Source organism: Macaca thibetana, chromosome 1 (assembly GCF_024542745.1).
Source record: "Macaca thibetana thibetana isolate TM-01 chromosome 1, ASM2454274v1, whole genome shotgun sequence".
Lineage (NCBI taxonomy): Eukaryota > Metazoa > Chordata > Mammalia > Primates > Cercopithecidae > Macaca > Macaca thibetana.
In genome coordinates this window covers 77,779,897-77,799,210 of record NC_065578.1, presented here as the reverse complement: position 1 = coordinate 77,799,210, position 19,314 = coordinate 77,779,897, and the positions used below count along the sequence as shown (strand labels likewise).

At 40.9% G+C, this 19,314-nt stretch overlaps 1 protein-coding gene across 1 annotated transcript in view; it reads right to left on the bottom strand.

Annotated features, from left to right (window-relative positions):
• PTGFR (prostaglandin F receptor) overlaps nt 1-4,998 on the bottom strand; it is a 49,608-nt gene extending 44,610 nt beyond the window's left edge. The window contains exons 1-2 of the mRNA XM_050805617.1: nt 4,565-4,998; nt 2,292-3,161 (exon numbers count right to left, since the gene is read on the bottom strand). Of these exons, the coding sequence (XP_050661574.1) occupies nt 2,292-3,089 (798 nt within the window). The 5' untranslated portion in view covers nt 3,090-3,161; nt 4,565-4,998. The remainder of the gene's footprint in view (nt 1-2,291; nt 3,162-4,564) is intronic.
• Between the last annotated feature and the right edge of the window lie 14,316 nt (nt 4,999-19,314).

Genomic DNA, 19,314 nt, shown 5'->3' with positions numbered 1-19,314 from the left:
TAATATTTATTCCAAACCGAACCAAAAATCCAGGAATGGAGAAATTAGGGGAAAACATCCATGCCAAGAGTCTGAAATGTTGCTTCCTTCCATAGTCTTGCAGGAGTAAGTCTATGACTCCTATTCCTCAAAGTCGAAATCCAGTAACTAAACAGAATTTTTAAGTTGCCTCAGAATAAACAAAAAACAAAATACAAGTGATTACCTCAGTTGTCCAGATTATGTCTCTCATTTATTGATGCTTCACTATTTCACTGTTCTGAGGTATTCTCCAGAGACACAACCTTCATTGTAAAAGTTTATTTAAACATTTTTAGCCACTTCTTTTCTCACTTTCGTTGTGTTTCTTTCACCACCCCCAAATTCATTTCAACTCATTCAGACTCATTTTTCAGTTTTAAAAGCTACTTTACTTCAAAGCTTAACTACAGAAAACTAAAAAAGCATTATACTCAGGAAATTTCTTTAGTCAAGTGACATACATTAACCTCCTCAAAAATAAACAATGAAGTGGTTCCAGTGTTGTTAGAAATGGTTTCTGTTATTCAATTCACACAACTATACCCTAATCACAGATCAGATTCTTACTGGGTTCACCCAAGTAATTGTCAATTAACAATAAGCAGGTCTCCAAAGGTTGACTTGCCATTGATAGACCCACTCTCCCGTTGGGTAAGCTCTTGTGACCTGGCCAACTCAGGAACAACACAAAAAATATTTAAATGACTTAACAATTCAAGAAGCCAAATTCAGGTTGTGAGGCAATAATATGAATAGTAATTTTTTAAATATTAGAAAAGTAGAACTCCCTTTGTAAAATAAACTCAACTCTGTCATAGAATCTGTCTGCAGTAGCAGCTATCACAAACTTTTATGTGTATCAAAATCATCTGGATCATTAATTAAAACTGTACTAGTGGGCTGGGCACGGTGGCTCACGGCTGTAATCCCAGCACTTTGGGAGGCTGAGGCAGGTGGATCACGAGGTCAGGCGTTTGAGACTAGCCTGACCAACATGGTGAAACCCCATCTCTACTAAAAATACAAAAATTAGCCGAGTGTGGTGGCGCACGCCTGTAATCCCAGCTACTCAGGAGGTTGAGGCAGAATTGCTTGAACCCAGGAGGCGGACATTGCAGTGAGCCAAAATCACATCACTGCACTCCAGTCTGGGTGACACAGCAAGACTCTGTCTCAAAAAAGAAAAAAAAAATTGCACTAGCAACAATTCTTGGGAAATCAGCCTGTTTGGAGCCTTGGAAAACTGCATTAGTAACAAGCACCTTCATTCTACCGGGTAAGATACAATCACTACCTTTGTCTTACCTCTACCTTTGCCTCACTTCCACCCGACCTGTATTGCTATCTCTGGATGCCCTCCCACTTCCCCATTGTTAGAGACAAGGGAAAAAAGAAAATCTTTGCCTCACTTGCTCGCTACAGAGGGTTTTGTTTTTGTTTTCTTTCATGGCATGTTGTCACTTCTTACATTATAAAGCAAAATGTTAGAAAGAGTTAAGGTCTTACTTATCTATGATAAATATGATTTTTGTCTTCTATCTGGAAAATGACATGATTTATGTTTGTTTCTAATAGCTTCACTTTAGCTTTCGTTTCCAAATTAAACTATTAAGCTATCACATATAGATGCTGGTTAAATTAAAATGTTAAATGAATGAAACAATAAGGGAGGAATCTCTGGCCTTCCTGCCAAAAGTACCACTCCCTGGACTAATGGCATTGTCCCTGTATTAGTGAACTACTGATTTCTTCACTTGAACTATCCATGCAGTGCACCTGAACTATCCAGCTATCTCAATTCAGCACCACCCTTTGCAGTTCTGGTCATTACATGCTTAGGAGAACCCAGTAGCTAATATGCCCTGTTTACAAGTTAAAAGTCCATGTAACTTTCTATCAAGACTTACTGCAATCTGTTCAAATGTTGTTTTATAGTTGGTCATTTTGTTCACATTTTAGAAATAATCATATTCAGTATATTAAAAATATGTAACTTCTGTTAGAACTACACTGCTTTGAAGCAGCTAACACTATGGTTAGAATTGTTTAGCAACACATTTCTTTTACTTCAGGGCTTGTGGGAAAATAACCATATGTGTCATATCCCATGTAATTCTACGCCAGAACTGAGTGCTGAAATAAATTTTGAGTAGGGGTCATTCTCAGCATTTAAAAGATCGAACTTCCAGACTAACAACTTTGAAAAAGATAACCTTGAATTGAATATGGATTAACACAAGAAAGCAGAAGTCAAAATTTCAGGCTCTTACCAGAAATGGACTCCAACAAATACAGGAGACACACATTATTGCCAGGAGCTGGATCACCATTTCCAAATGATGAGATCTGCCTTGTCTGTGCTGCTGACTTTTAAATTTAACTCTTAAAAGTGTAATTCCTGTGATTGCATTGCACAACAATGAAACACCAAGGGCTAAGAGCCCCAGAAAAGAAAACAGTAGAAGATAAAATCTATCTTCCCAGTCTTTGATGTCTTCTGTGTTGTAGAAACACCAGGTCCTCGACGCCTGAATTTTATAGTCTCGATGTCCAAGGATGGGCAGCAAAGCTATAAAAACAGCAAACAAGCACACACCACTTAACATCATTTTCACATGTTTGGATGTAATTTTCGTAGAATGAAATATTGGTTTTGTGACTCCAATACACCGCTCAATGGCCATCACACTGCCTAGAAGAAGTGGGCACAGACCGGAAAACACCATGCAGATACCAAAAACGCTGCAAAGGACATTTGATTGGTCAAAGCGGATCCAGTCTTTATCAGAAGCATATACAAATACTGCTATCGCTCCATTGATGAGATGGCCAAAGAAGTCCGTGATTACCAGGCCACTAGCCAAAAGCAGAAATGATGCCTTGGACTTCTGTCTAAATCTCTGATATGCCTTCATGAGAATGGCAATGGCAAGGCTGTTTGACAAGATTCCCACTGTCATGAAGATTACTGAAAAAAATACGGAAAGCCGATTTTCCGTCTGGCAGGTTGTGTTTGAAAGAAGCCCAGCTGCAGAAGACACTGGCTGTTTGGAATTGTTCATGGACATTGTTGTGGAGATAAAAGTCGACCACTCAAGTCATCTCCCTCTCAAAACTGTGCAAGCTTGCAGTCCAGACATCTGTAGGTTAAAGAGAGAGGAATTATGAACAACGCATTACTGCTCATCTGACGTTTATGACTGACGTGCCCCAGCACCCTGTGGTGGGATAGGTTTTATCTGGCCTATCACAAGCAAGGTTGCATCATACTGAAAGCAGCTCATATCTGCCTGCGGTTCCACATTTCATTTTCAAGGTGAAGAAACTGTCGAAATTGAGACCCCTTGGTTAACTTCTGTGGCCCCTCTGCAAATGAGCACCTCCTCCTGTATGTCCCCCTGACACATTACTGACACCTTATAATTTTCAGGTTTTACAAAATTGCTACCAAGATTGGATTTAAACCCAATAAGGTTTTTAAAATCATAAGTCTATTAAAACAAAACAAAAAAAACCTTTGTCCCCAAACTGCAGATTATTCCTCAGTTGAATGACCTCCTTGTCAGGCAGACATAACAATCTCCAAACTTTGGAAGGAGACTAGCAAGTTCATTGATGTTAAATGCAGATTTTCTGAATATGTTTCTAAGCATAAATCAAATAACAGCAAGCCACACACACGTTGAACCCATGAAAAGCAGAGTGGTGAGTCTCTAGGAAGGTTTTCTGGTCTAGCTGCCCCTGTGCAGAAATTCTGATTCGCCATAGGGAAGGGGGCGGGCCACGCTCACTGTGCACCTCCGCCAAGATACTGTCCAATTACAGCTTCAAAGTAGCAACATCCAAGGCGAAGTATTTATTTGTCACTCTTTCCCCTAGGGGGCTGAAGCCTGAGTCACAGACACTGGATACACAAGGCCACAGCCACTCTGCTCCGAGCTAATTCGATTGGCGTTTCCCGAGCAGCTAGCTTTCCCGGAGGCTGGGAATTCCGGAGCCAGCCTTTCCTGCGCCCAGCCGGAGTGGGACTGCCTAGGCTGCCCCCAGGACGGTCACCTCCTCCAGGTCTTACTCACAGTTCGACTTTCGCCCGTTACTACCCCCGCCGCCCTTTGGCCTGGTCTCACAACATCCTCTCCAAACTGACAAACTCGCTGAAACTTTCTGCAATTGCTCAAACGCCAAAGGGCTGTTTTCTCCCTCATCCCGGCACTAGGCGTGAGGAGGTCCCCGGCTGACAAACTCGAAGTGCCGCCCGCAGGGAACCCTGCAGCGGCAAGAAGCGGGATCTCTGCCGATTTCCCTCTTCTGAGACCCTTTCTACCCGGTCCCCACCCGAGCAGCTCAGAATGGGGACGGGTCAGCCCGAGTACCCTTCTTTCTCTGAGCGTCTCCCTAGCTTGGGGAATCTGGTCCAAACTCAGTGTCAGACGCAGCCGGCAGAAGCTGCGGCCGGGTGTCCCAGGGGGTGAGTTGGTTAAACCTGGGTCTGGATAGCATACGGAGGCCCATGCGTTGGGATCAGCCTCCGGAGGGGTGATACCTTGTCATCCCAGGCCGCCAACCGGGCTCTCTGCGGAGGAGAAGATCGAGCCGCTCGGTGAGCCATGGCGCCCTGGGCCGCCGCCACCTCAAGTTCCACTGAGCCCAGCGCGGAGATCCTGCTCGGGCGCCGGCTGTGGTCCTGCAGCTCGTCCCCTCCGCGCACTCGTTCCCTTAGCGCGGAACCTGCCGGGCGCGCTCCGCTCCTGGGATCCCTCTGTACCTAGCTGCGCTGGCAGCCTGGGAGGGATGGGGCGCGCGAGTGACCTCCGCCTCTTCGTCTTCTCTCTCGCCTCCGCCCCCTTTTCCATGGGCACAGAGCAGAACTGGGAAAAAAGGGGCACCGTGCTTGGATGCATCAGAGCTGCCCTTAGCCGCTGGACCAGCTAAAGAAAGTTTTGTTTTAAACTCATTTTTATCCCTAAGCCATCTCTGAGGATGCAAGACAGCAGTCTGGAGAGCCGAGGAAACCCTAAGATGGTGTGTTAGGCTGTCAGATGGTGGCTTGCAGACAATTCATTCCAAGTCCAGCTCGAAACGCATAAAGAAACCAGGTAGAAGGAGGTTGTGTGTTTGAGGGAGAATTTTGTGGCAAATATCTCCAGGGAGTTAAAAACAGGTATTCAAGCCCAGTAAATGAAAACACTCGCAGCCTTAGAGTTCACTGTCACACAGAGGACTGGGACTGTTTCCAGCTTTTTAAGGAATGTGAAAAGGAAAAGGGGTGAGATGCCTTCTTGAACAACACGAGCAGATAAGGGATTAGTAATATTTCAGTGATTTTAGAAGTTCACTGGAGAGAGAATTTCTAGTGATATGTATACTCCAAGAGATGTGCATCTAATAAATTTCGTGGAGATACATTTATGATGAAGTAATCTATTTTTTCATTAGGAATTATGATTTGAACCATTTTATTCTGTAATTGCTTTTATCTAATATTGCTTCGACACATACCCATTAGCTGTGTCTCGTTTTTCTAGCTAAACACTTATGTGAATCTATTACTGACTTTTGCTCTTTTTATTGTAGTAAAATGTTGTTACTACTTATGTGAAAAATCAGTACCACATGGAAATGAACTCTGTTTCTCCATTCTAAAATCAGAAGGAACCTCTAAATTCCTGGAAATTGGAAGGGATCAAAAAATGAAAAAGTGGGATAAAATAAATTAGCCATTAACTGTAGAAAAGAATGATTGCAGGTTTCCCCTGTGGTAGATATTGAAATTTTTAAAAATGATATGATCATAACTTGTAAACTAAACTGTTAGTCAATTATGGTGAGGGAATTAAACATTTTGGTTAGATAACCTGGTTACTAGAGAAATATTATACATGAATGGCCAGTATCCAAGAAACAAATATGTGACAAGCTATACTGAAAATATAACACAGAGTACTATTCTTTCCTTTTTTTAAAATATGTGAGTGCATATATAATTTTTTTCTTTTTTAAAAAACATGTAATTTTTGCACCTATTGACCTGTCCTCTAAGTTCCCTGCCCCTGCCCCCCACCCACTAACAGGCCCTGGTGCATGTTGCTCCCCTCCCTGTGTCCATGTGTTCTCATTGCTCAACTCTCATTTATAAGTGAAAACATGAGGTGTTTGGTTTTCTGTTGCTGTGCTAGTTTGCTGAGGGTAGCTTCCAAGTTCATCCATGTCCCTGCAAAGGACATGATCTCATTCCTTTTTATGGCTGCACAGTATTCCATGGTGTATATGTACCACATTTTCTTTATTCAGTCTATCATTGATGGGCATTTGGGTTGGTTATGTGACTTTGCTATTGTAAATAGTGCTGCAGTAAACATACGTGTGCATGTGTTTTCATAGTAGAATGGTTTGTAATCCTTTGGGTATATACCCAGTAATGAGATTGCTGGATCAAATGTTATTTCTGGTTCTAGATCCTTGAGGAATCACCATACTGTCTTCCGTAATGATTGAACTAATTTACATTCCCACCAACAGCATAAAAGCATTCCTATTTCGCCACAGCCTAGCCAGTATCTATTGTTTCTTGACTTTTTTTTTCTTTGAAGGCCATTCATATTTTATTTTACTTTTTTTTATTATTATTATGCTTTAAGTTCTGAGGTACATATGCAGAACATGCAGGTTTGTTAGATAGGTATACACGTGCCATGGTGGTCAACCTGTCATCTACATTAGGTATTTCTCCTAAAGCTATCCATTCCCAAGCCCCCCACGCCTCAACAGGCCCTGATGTGTGGTGTTCCACTCCCCTGTGTCCATGTGTTCATATTGTTCAACTCCCACTTATGAGTGAGAACATGCGGTGTTTGATTTTCTGTTCTTGTGTTAGTTTGCTGAGAATGATGGTTTCCAGCTTCATCCATGTCCCTGCAAAGGACATGAACTCATCCTTTGTTATGGCTGCACAGTATTCCATGGTGTATATGTGCCACATTTTCTTAATCCATTCTGTCACTGATGGACATTTGGGTTTGTTCCAAGTCTTTGCTATTGTGAATAGTGCTTCAATAAACATACTTGTGCATGTGTCTTTATAGCAGCATGATTTATAATCCTTTGGGTATATACCCAGTAATGAGATTGCTGGGTCAAATGGTATTTCTAGTTCTAGATCCTTGAGGAATCACCACACTGTCTTCCACAGTGGTTGAACTAGTTTACAGTCTCACCAACAGTGTAAAAGTGTTCCTATTTCTCCACATCCTCTCCAGCACCTGTTGTTTCTTGACTTTTTAATGATTGCCATTCTAGCTGGTGTGAGATGGTATCTCATTGTGGTTTTGATTTGCATTTCTCTGATGGCGAGTGATGATGAGCATTTTTTCATGTGTGTGTTGGCTGCATACATATCTTCTTTTGAGAAGTGTCTGTTCATATCCTTCGCCCACTTTTTGATGGGGTTGTTTTTTTCTTGTAAATTTGTTGGGGTTCTTTGTAGGTTCTGGATATTAGCCCTTGTGCTTCTCTGGTGAGACAAGGCCCCACTCTGCTTTTGTTCACCCTCCATGGGTGGCACCCACTGTCGAACCAGAAATTTGTCTATTTCTTCTAGACTTTCTATTTTATTTGCATAGAGGTGATTATAGTATTCTCTGATGGTAATTTGTATTTCTGTGGGGTCACTGGTGATATTCCCTTTATCATTTTTTACAGTGTCTATTTGATTTTTCTCCTTTTTCTTCTTTATTAGTCTAGCTAGTGGTCTATGTATTTTGTTAACTTTTTCAAAAAAAACAGCTCCAGGATTCATTGATTTTTTTGGAGCTTTTTTGTGTCTCTATCTACTTCAATTCTGCTCTGATCTTAGTTGTTTCTTGTCTTCTGCTAGCTTTTTTAATTAGTTTGCTCTTGCCTCTCTAGCTTTTTTAAATTGTGATGTCAGGGTGTTAATTTGAGATCTTTCTAGCTTTCTGATGTGGGCATTTAGTGCTACAAATTTCCATCTTAACACTGCTTTGGCCGTATCCCAGAAATTCTGGTACATTTTCTCTTTGTTTTAATTAGTTTCAAAGAACTTCCTGATTTCTCCCTTAATTTCATATTTACCCAGGAGTCATTCAGGAGAAGGTTGCTCCATTTCCATGTAATTGTGTGGTTTTGAGTGAGTTTCTTAATCCTGAGTTCTAATTTGATCGCACTGTAGTCTGAGAGACTGTTTGTTATTATTTCAGTTCTTTTGCATTTGCTGAGGAGTGTTTTACTACCAATTATGTGGTTGATTTTAGAATAAGTGCCATGTGGCACTGAGAAGAATGTATATGCTGTTGATTTGGGGTGGAAAGTTCTGTAGATATCTATTAGGTCCACTTGGTTCAGAGCTGAGTTCAAGGTGGGATATTAAAGTCTCCTACTATTATTGCATCACAGTCTAAGTCTTTGTAGGTCTCTAAGAACTTGTTTTATGAATCTGGGTGTTCCTGCATTGGGTGCCTATGTATTTAGAATAGTTAGCTCCTCTTGTTGCATTGTTCACTTTACTTTTATATAATGTCTTTCTTGTCTTTTTTGATTTTTGTTGGCTTAAACTCTGTTTTTTCAGAGACTAGAATTGCAACCTCTGCTTTTTTTGGATTTCTATTTGCTTGACAAATTTTCCTCCATCCCTTTATTTTGAGCCTATGTTTCTATGAGCCTATGTCTTTGCACATGAGATGGGTCTCCTGAAAACAGCACACTGATGGGTCTTGACTTTTTATCCAATTTGCCTATCTGTGTCTTCTAATTGGGGCATTTAGCCCATTTACATTTAAGGTTAGTATTATTATTGTGAATTTGATCCTGTCATCATGACGCTAGCTGGTTATTTTGCACACTAGGTGATGCAGTTTCTTCATAGTGTCATTGGGTTTTATATTTTGGTGTGTTTTGCAGGGGTTGGTACCTGATTTTCCTTTCCATATTTAGTGCTTACTTCAGGAACTCTTGCAATGCAGGCCTGGTAGTAATGAAATCCCTCAGCATTTGCTTTCCTGAAAAGGATTTTATTTCTTCTTCACTTATGAAGCTCAGTTTGGCTGAATGTGAAATTCTGGGCTGAAAATTCTTTTCTTTAAGAATGTTGAATATTGGCCCCCAAGCTCTTCTGGCTTGTAGAGTTTCTGCTGAGAGGTCTGCTGTTAGTCTGATGGGCTTCCCTTTGTAAGTGACCTGGCCCTTCTCTCTAGTTGCCCTTTACATTTTTTCCTTCATTTCAACGTTGGAGAATCTGAAGATTATGTGTCTTGGGATTGATGTGCTCATGGAGTAATCTTAGTGATATTCTCTGTATCTCCTGAATTTGCATGTTGGCCTGTCTTGCTAGGTTGGGGGAGTTCTCCTGGATAATATCGTGATGTGTGTTTTCCAGCTTGTTTCCATTATCCCCGTCTCCTTCAGGTATGCTAGTCAATCGTAGGTTTGGTCTTTATATATGATGTTCCATATTGTTTGAGGCTTTGTTCTTTCCTTTTCATTCTCTTTTGTCTAATATTGTCTGGATGCCTTATTTCAGCAAGGTGGTCTTCAGACTCTTGTATCCTTTCTTCTGCTTGTTCAATTTGGCTATTGATACTTGTGTATGCTTCACAAAGTTCTCATGCTGTGTTTTTCAGCTCCATCAGGTTATTTATGTTCCTGTCTAAACTGGTTATTCTAGTCAGCAGCTCCTCTAACCTTTCATCAAGGTTCTTAGCTTCTTTGCGTTGGGATAGAGCATGCTCTGTTAGCTCAGCATAGTTTTTTTATTACCCGTCTTCTGAAGCCTACTTCTGTCAATTTGTCCCTCTTGTCCTCTATCCAGTTTTGTGCCCTTGCTGGAGAGACATTGCGAACATCTGGAGAAGAGGCACTCTGGCCTTTTGGGTTTGCGGTGTTTTTTCATTGATTCTTTCTCATCTTCGTGAGTTTGTCTAGTTTCTATCTTTGAGGTTACTGACCCTGGGATGGGGTTTTTGTGAAAACTTTTTGTTGCTGTTGTTGCTTTCTGTTTGTTTGTTTTTCTTTCAATGGTCAAGTCACTCTTCTATAGGTCTGCTGTGGTTTGCTGGGGATTCACTTCAGGCCCTATTCATCTAGTTCACTCCCATTCTTGGAGATGTCACTCAAGGAGGCTGGAGAACAGCAAAGATGGGTGCCTGCTCCTTCTTCTGGGATCTCTGACCTTGAGAGTCACCAACCTGATGCCAGCAGGATCCCTCCTATATAGGGTGTCTGACAATCCCTGTTGGAGGGTCTCACCCAGTTGGGTGTCATGGGGAACAGGACCCATTTAACAAAGCACTTTGACTGTCCCTTGGTGGAGGGGGTGTGCTTAGCTAGGGGAAAACCCACTTATCTGGGCTGCCTGGATTCCTTAGAACTACCAGGAGGAAAGGTTAAGTCTGCTGGTCCACAGACTGTGGCCACCCCTTCTCCTAGGGGCTCAGGCCAAGGGAGATCGGGGTTCTATCCCTGAGCCTCTGGTTGGAATTTTTGGAGTTCTTACAGGAAGCCCCACCCAGTAAGGAAGGATGTGTCAGGGTCAGGCCTGAAGAGGCACTCTGGCTGCAGTCTATCACAGCTGATGTGTAAGGCTGTGGGGACACCTTTTAGGACCAAGTCATCCAGCCTCACTGACTCCAGCAAGTGAAAGGTGTGGTCTGGAGCTATAGAGATGGATGCCGCCCTTCCCCGACCGAGGGAGCTTAGCAAGTTAGGCAGTTGTGAGTCCCAGTGCTGGCTGCTGCCCCTCTCCCAAGGAGCTCAAATGACTTAAACAGCAGGCAGTCACAGCTGTGGTGCTGGTCGCCCCTCCCCCCAGCAGCTTGGCAGAGTTAAACAGATTCCAGCTGAGAGGCTGTTGAGAATCTGCATTGGCTTGCAAGTGGGATCTTCCAGTCCATGGGTTGCACAGTTCCATGGGAAAACGAAGTTTCCCCAGCTGGGTAGCACAGTGGCTAACCGCCTCCCTTGGCTGGGGAGTGGGATCTCCCCTGCCCCATGTGGCTCTCAGGTGGGCTGCTGCACCACACTGCTCTTCCTCACTCTCCATGGATCATGCCAGCCACCTAGTCAGTTCTGATGAGAGAACCTGGATACCTTGGTTGCTGGCGAAAGAATCACATGCTTTTTATGGTTCTTTTCTATGGGAGCCTCCAGTTGCCACTGTTTCTAGTCGGCAATCTTGGCCCCACCTCCTATTCTTTCCTTTAATGATTAATAACACTTAATGACATGACATTGTAATTATTGGTTTACTTATATCTCTCCCACTGAAATGAATGACTGCAGTAGTTTTGTTCATCTCTTCATTCTCACCTAAGACAATGCCTGCCTATTCATCAAATGTTGCTTAAATTAATAAATGCTACAGTCAGTATTTCCAGTATTAGAGTTCAGGATTTTGAAAATTTTCAGGCTCTCACTAGAGTATCTCACTAACATCAGCTGCTCTAGCTCCTGGGTATTTAAAAACAGAAAAAAAAATCACATTAATACAATGTCAAATTATAACATTCATTATGTAATATATTCAAAACAATATTAATTTCTTTTTCAATGTACTAGATAAACCCAATTTCAAAACAATATCTACTTTGTATGTACTCTTGATGTTCCTTTTTTAGAACCCATTCCTTAATCAAGACACATTTCACCTGAGCATTAATAAAAGACTCTACAATGCCTCCATCTCTTCTCTGCATGTTACTAGTCTATAAGGAAGAATAACTACCTTCAAAAGAAAAAAAAAAACTCACAAACACAGACAAACATGTGTGTCTGGTATTATGGGCCCCAAATCTGATCCTTATTCAAAGTACCCAAAGACAACCCTTGAGTGCTTGTACAAAAAGAAAAACTGAGGAATCCACAGATGAAAGGAACTAGCAGATCAAAATGTTGTGGAGAGTGGGAGATGCCTGATAAACCCTTCTGAAAAGTACTGCAGCTTGTCTTGTTTCAAAGAAGTGGACACTAATAGAACCATTCATTCATACATTCTTCAGCAAATTCATCGAGCATCTACTTTGCGCCACACTCCGTTTCTAGGAGGCAGAAACACGGTTGTATGAATAAGGCATCTTAGCCTCTGCTCTGGTGTGGCTTCTAGGCTAGGAGAAAACACTTACTTTTGTAGCATGCATGCTGGAAATCTTGATGTGATTTTGAGGTCCTTTTTGTGTTAAATAGAGGCAGAGTTGATGTCAGCCTGTCTACAAGAAGATAACATGCCATGACAGGTGTGTGTTTGTCAATCACCTTCATTCAGGATTACAAGCAAAACACTTCTCTCAGAAGATAGGCACACTATAATTGCAATCAGAGAAACAGAGACTCCATGTCACTGAGGTTGAGATAAAAACTCCATAAAAATCAAGAAGAGTTCTGGAAGTTGACTTTATAGTTTTAATAAAATTACCCAGAAAAGCTTTATTGGAATTTGCCATCAAGATTAATAGTGAAGGCTGGGCACAGTGGCTTATGCCTGTAATCTCAGTATTTTGAGGAGTCCAAGGTAGGCATATGGCTTCAGTGTAGGAGTTCCAGACCAGCCTGGGCAACATGGTGAAACCCCATCTCTACAAAAATATATATATATATACAAAAATTATCCAGGTGTAGTGGTACATGCCTATAGTCCCAGCTACTTGGGAGGCTGAGGTGGGAGGATTACTTGAGCCTGGAAGGCCAAGGCTGCAGTGAGCTGCGATTGTGCCACTGCACTCCACCCTGGGCAACATAGTGAGACCCTGTCAAAAAAAAAAGATTAATAGTAAATACGTGCCACCGTTTCATAGTGATAAAAATAATAACTTTGTCTTTTCATTTTTATTATGTAACTATTTAAATATAAAAAGTAGTATATGTACACATTTGTGAGTTTTAAATTATAAAATAAACATTATGAACTGCCACTTTATTTAAAAACTGTATTCATTTTCTAAGACTGCTGTAACAAAGTACTATAAACTAGGCAGCTTAAACAACAAAAATTTATTGTTTTCAAATCTGGAGGCTAGAAGTCCAAAATCAATGTGTTGACAGGATTGGCTCTTTCTGAGAACTGTGAGGGAAAATCTGTTCCATGCCTTTGCCTAGCTTCTGGTGATTTTCTGGCTATCTTTTACATTGTTAGGCTTGCAGAGGAATATGACTGTAATTTCTGCCTTTATTTTCACATACCCTTCTCCCTGTGTTTTCGTCTTCATGTAGCTGTCTTCTTATAAAGACCTCAGTCATGTTAGATTAGGGGTCTACCCTACTCCAATATGACCTGATCTTAACTAATTTTATCTGCAGCTACCCTATTTCCAAATAAGGTCACATTCTGAGATTCAAGGTGTTAGGGGTTCAACAAATCTTTTTTGGAATGGTCACAATTCAATCCATAGCAAGGACTATATTAGAACATTACCAATATTACATCTGCTATATGCCTCTCCCTCCATTTCATTTCTCTGTATCTTTCCCCCAGATAACCACTGTCCTGAATTGTGTCATAATTCTCTTGCATTTTATATTGTTTTGTTATATAAATATGCAGATGAGCCAATATATTAATTATTTTGGTTTGTAAATTTTCTGCAACTTGCTTTTTTATGCAAAATTTTTTAATGCATGTATATTGATATACACAGCAGTAGTTTACTCGTTTACAAAGTTCTATAATATCCCAATGTTAGGACAATCAAATTTTAAAATAGTATTCTGTTAATAGCTATGAAGTTATTTCCCCAGGTTTTGTTCTTATGAAATATTATACTATGAATGGTCTTGCACCCATCACCTTGTGGAAGAGTTTGTTTAGAATATATACCTAGAGTGAAATTACTGAGTCATAGCGTTCAACTTTACAAGATAATGTTAAGCTGTTGTATTAATTCACATTCCCTCAAGCTGTGTATGTGAGCTCCCCTTCATTCACATTCATGACAATGCTTAAAATTGTCTAGCTTTTTAATTTTTACCAACCAGATGATTATAAAATATCACACAATAGGCATAAATTACATTTCTCTGTCCATTCCTGTTTCTTCTTCTATGAAATGTCTGTTTTCTTTTGTCCAGTTTTTATTGGGTTGTCTTCTTATTGATTCCTTACATGTTCTGGATACTAATCCATTGTAGATTATGTTTTTCAAATATGTTTATCCAAATTACAGCTTGCTTTTTCATTTTCTTAATGCTCTCTTTTTTTACAGTCCTCAATTTTAAAGTAATCACATTTAAATATTTTAAACCCCATCTTTCATGTTACAGTTCAGCATTTTTGTGTTGCATTTTAAAAGTCCTTCCAGATACTAGATTATAAGTATATTCTAAATATCTTACCATTTCTGTCATTTGCATTTCAATCTTGAGTCCTTAAGATAATGATTTTTAAAATGATGTGAAGTAAGAATCTAGATTTTTTTCTTCATATGACAACCCATTTTTGTGGTGCCATTATTAAAGAATTTTTCTATTATGAATTGATTTTTGTCCTCCAAAATTTATATGTTGAAGTGCTAATGCTCAGTACCTCAGAATATATAACTTTATTTGGACATGGGGTATTTAAAGAGATAATCAAGTTAAAATGAGGTCATTACAGTGGACCCTAAAATAATATGACTAATGTCTTTCTAAGAAGGGGAAATTTAGAGATAGATACCCATAGAGGAGAACACAGTGCAAACCTGAAGGTACCCACCTACAAGTCAAAGTAAGGAGTAACAGATCCTTCCCTCATGGCCCTCAGAAGGAACCAAACTTACAACACCTTAATTTCAGACTTCTAGCCTCCAGACTGTGAGACAATGAATTCCTGTTGTTTAATCCACCCAATTTGTCGTACTTTGTTATGGCAGCCTTATACACCCTGCCTTCTCCACTAATCTGTATTATGCATCTTTCATATATCAATTTTCCACATATGCATAGGAAAACTATCATTTTTTACTGCCTGCCATATAGTAGAAACTAAATAGGTGACTTAAGCATATTATAGTATTTAATTCTCTAAACAAACGTATGAAGCCCAAGTGAACATCATCTTTCATCTAAATTAGAGTAACCTCCTCCTAGTTGTCTCCCATCTTGTTTGACTCCAGTCCATTGTTATGCAATCCTCTGTTGAGTAGAGTCTCTAAAACAGGCTGACCAAGCTCACTCACATTTAAGCCCTTCCACTTATATCCAGTTCTGTAACCTTAGGAAATTAAGTCCTATATTCATTGGTTTGCTCATTTTCATAATGCAAAAGTAATACTTCCTACCTCATAGACTTGTTATAAGAATTAGATTAGTTAAGTACTCTGAAGAGTACTTAGAGCTCCACAGAGGTAGATATTATTATATCTTTGTAAACTGCAAGTATGATTATGTTGGTTCCCAACTTACAACCCTGAAATGTCTTCCCATTTCTCATCATTTCTCCCCAAGCAGGTTTTTTGGAGCCTCAGTTCATAAGAGGGTAATACATATTTTAAATATTAATTAGGTTTAGGGAAGCTTTTAAACAAACCTTAAATAGACTACTGTAGAAAATTAATAGATACTAATGTGACTGTGAATCTTCTGGAAAGAAGAGAATGTTCAGCAGGTCCCAGTGGGTACTCTGGTCTCATCAGAAAGTACTGTTCAGGAAGAATAAACTATGAATTCTTTAAAGTGGCATTCAAGGCCCTTCCTAATCTATTCAGCTGTTTCATCCTCAGCACTTAACTCTCTTTCATCACTCCTAGAACTCTCAGAGGTAAATGCCTCAGCAACACTGGCATTCTCTGCTCCTGAGATGAGAGATGAGATCATCTCTCGGCCTTCATGCAGTCGGTTTCCTTCCTTTAACAATCACACACTGCCTGACTCTTCCTCAGCCTTCAGCACCCCACAAGTTTGTGTGCTTTCTGTACCCCACAATAGCTGCAAGCCTGTAATCATCACTGTTTCCAGCACCTTCACATACTATGGTAGGTGCTCAGGAAAGAATGCATGAATGAATAAGTGAACAAATGAAGTAGGTATATCACAGATGTGGAAATCCTAACACAAAGAAGTTAAGTAACTTAGCTGGTTGGAATGGCTAGCACATGTGACAAAACCGCATCCATCTGACCACAAAACCTATACTCTTACTAAGTCTTCATACCGCCTCTGGGTTTAACAAAATATAATAAAGTTATTGTCCTTTATTCACAAGGTTGTTGCTGCTCACTCTACCGCCAGAAGGACAGATGCTTGTATTGTTTTTCATTCACTGCAGAAGGTTCTGCAATAGCGCATCAACATTCTTTCACAATATCCCTGACCAACAGTGGCACTTTTTGGTTAACTCTTCATGACAAGAACAACATAGAAATTTTAGGAGGCAGAAAGAAAGGAAAGGTTAGGAGGAAGCTGACTGGAAAGATAATAGTTCTTGGCTTCTTACCCTGTTCCTGGCACTGTGAGAGGCTCTTGTAATGCACACATTAATGCCATCAGGTGGTTATATTCTCATTATACAGAAAAGAGATGAGGAAACTGCAGCTCAGAGAGTGTAACTTATTTGCCCAAGATTACACAGCTATGGTGAAAGTGAGATACAGCCCAAACCATGAAGCGCTCAGCTCCTTCTGCTTCATTCAGGGAATCAGCAGACAGTACAGACCCTCTTAAACTTCCTGTCTATTTCCACATCTCTCATTCAGCCGGGACCCTGTTCCTGACCACTCCCTCCAGAACCCTGGAGGCCGAACGCTGTGCACTGTAAATTCTGCAAATTCGTTGGGTTCTTAAAGTGAGTGAGACATTGTGCTAAGGATATTGATGATACGGAAATGTTATAGCCCCAGTTTGTGCCCTCAAAGAAACTTAAAATCTGGAGTGACCTGATAGTTCTTGATAACATTTCCTGCTTTTTACTTTACTTTTATTTTATCATCATCATTTTCCAGACACCCATTTGCTCTTTTTTAATTTTTTTATTATTATACTTTAATTTCTGAGTTACATGTGCAGAATGTGCAGTTTTGTTACATAAGTATACACGTGCCATGGTGGTTTGCTGCAACCACCAACCCGTTACATACATTAAGTATTTCTCCTAATGCTATCCCTCTCCTAGACCCCCACTCCACAACAGGCCCCAGAGTGTGATGTTCCCCTCCCTGTGTCTACGTTCACTCTTTTAGAACTTTATCTTCCGACTTATCTCACTTCAGTGTTTGAAATAGAAATCATGATCCAGCCAACTAAGAAACAAGTTTAATCTAGTCAGCTAACTTTTCCTAATGGCCCTGAGCAAGTGGGACATAACACAAACAGTGTTCAGCAAGGGTGAACGTAACAAGCTAAAGTTTGTTGCAAGGAAGGGAATACATCAGCTGCAGCATCACAGAAATGCCTGAGAGCACTGGGGCCCCTAGGGCGGGTGATAAAAATGAGGCAGTACTGTGGAAACACTTTCTCTCCTTCACTTTTTTGTTCATGCTTGCATATTAAAAGGTATAAAGTTTACATCTATTCAATACTATGTCACATGTATTATTTAATTAACTCTCATAAAAACTCCATGAGAAAAGGCAAAACCGTAATCCCCATTTTGTACATGAGTCTAATGAAGCACAGAAAGATGAAGGGGTTAAATGACATAACAGTAGAGGAGGAACACAGTCCCAGACCTGCTGAGTTCCCAAGCCCCATGACCTTAACCTCTGGCCCACACTGCCTCACTGAAAATGACAAGCAGCCAAAAGTCCCCTGCACACTGTATCTGGACACAGAGGGTTGTCTGCATATCTGCAACTCTCATGGCATGTTTTCTTATAGCTGATTATTGAGAGTCATGTTGAGTCCTTGACTGCATGCAATCAATACTTGCCTGCAATTTTCACATGAATTTCACTTTAGTGAGGTTTCAAAATACCAGCATCTACATCCAAAGCAAATCTGGGACCACCATAAAAGATGATGAGATCATCCTTAGAAAAGTAAAGAAAATTACCTCTTTAAAAACCATTAAAAATTAGTCTCCTGAGCTGTAATTCAAGTGAGGAGAGCCTGAAGGGGAAAATATTGATAGGCTAGCTGTACTTCTAACTTAGCACAAAGCGAAAACAGTTTTCTCTGAGAGATGCAGCCATCACAGCTGTGAAAACAATGGAAACAATAACATCAAAAAAGCTGATCTTGAGAGTAGAGCTGACTCCTTGGGCTTGCAACCAATGCAATCCCACAAGGCATGGAACTTAGACTTCACACTTAGGGTCAATGCTCTGCAGCTGCCATCTTGAAATTCTTAAATTTATTTTATTTTATTTTATTTATTTTATTTTATTTGACACAGGATCTCAATCTATCACTCAGGCCAGAGTGCAGAGGGGTAAACATGGCTCACTGCAGCTTCAAACTCTCTTGCTCAAATGATCCTCTGACCTCAGCCCCTCATGTAGCTGGAACTACAAGCAAGTGCCCAGCTAATTTTTTTTTTTTTTTTTTGAGAGACTGGGTTTTACCCTGTTGCCCATGCTACTTTCTAACTCCTGGGCTCAAGTGATCCACCTGCCTCGGGATCCCAAAGTGTGGGGGTTTGGAATTCTTAATTATTGTATCTTTGAATTTGTGTTTTGTAAATGAAATCCAGTAGAACAATGGAGCATGTGCCAGGATCTTGGAACTACCTGCACTGACCTGTCTCCGTGGGAAGAGCCTCTGTGTAATGGGCTCTCAGGTACCCTTACCCACGTCCCAACCCCTGTCTCTTCCCCCATCCTCTTTGACATGCCCTGCTCAGTGATTGCTGCCACCCTTCACCAGGGAAGGGGCCTGGTCTCAAATTTGGATATGCTTGTGGTCCAGCACAGACACCTTGTATCTTGCTCAGGATGGCACCTGGTGGCTGCCATTCTCACTCCAAGTGAGAAGTGTCTAGGGAGGGAGGGACAACCTTCTCACTCACCCTCATCCAGGCACTGAGCACATCCTGGCGCTGAGGTTTAAAGATATTTAGAGGGGACCCATCTATTGTGTGGTGGTGGCCCACGGAAATGGAAGGGACCTGACTCAACTCTCGCCCTAGCCCTCTGTCTGGGAGGGGGCAACACAAAGATTCCTTGGCTGGTAGGAGGAGGAACTTAGTAGCCATTGGACCCAAGCAAGCACGAATGTAACCCAAATCACAGAGCAGGGCCCTTGAGTGCCTATAAGAGTCCGTATTAGCCCCACAAGTATTCCTATACCCCAAGTTCTCCCTCAGCCAACAGATACTTTGGAGATCCTTTCGTCTTCCTTCCAATCTTCCTGATCTTGCTTGAGTCTGTCTCTTCCAAC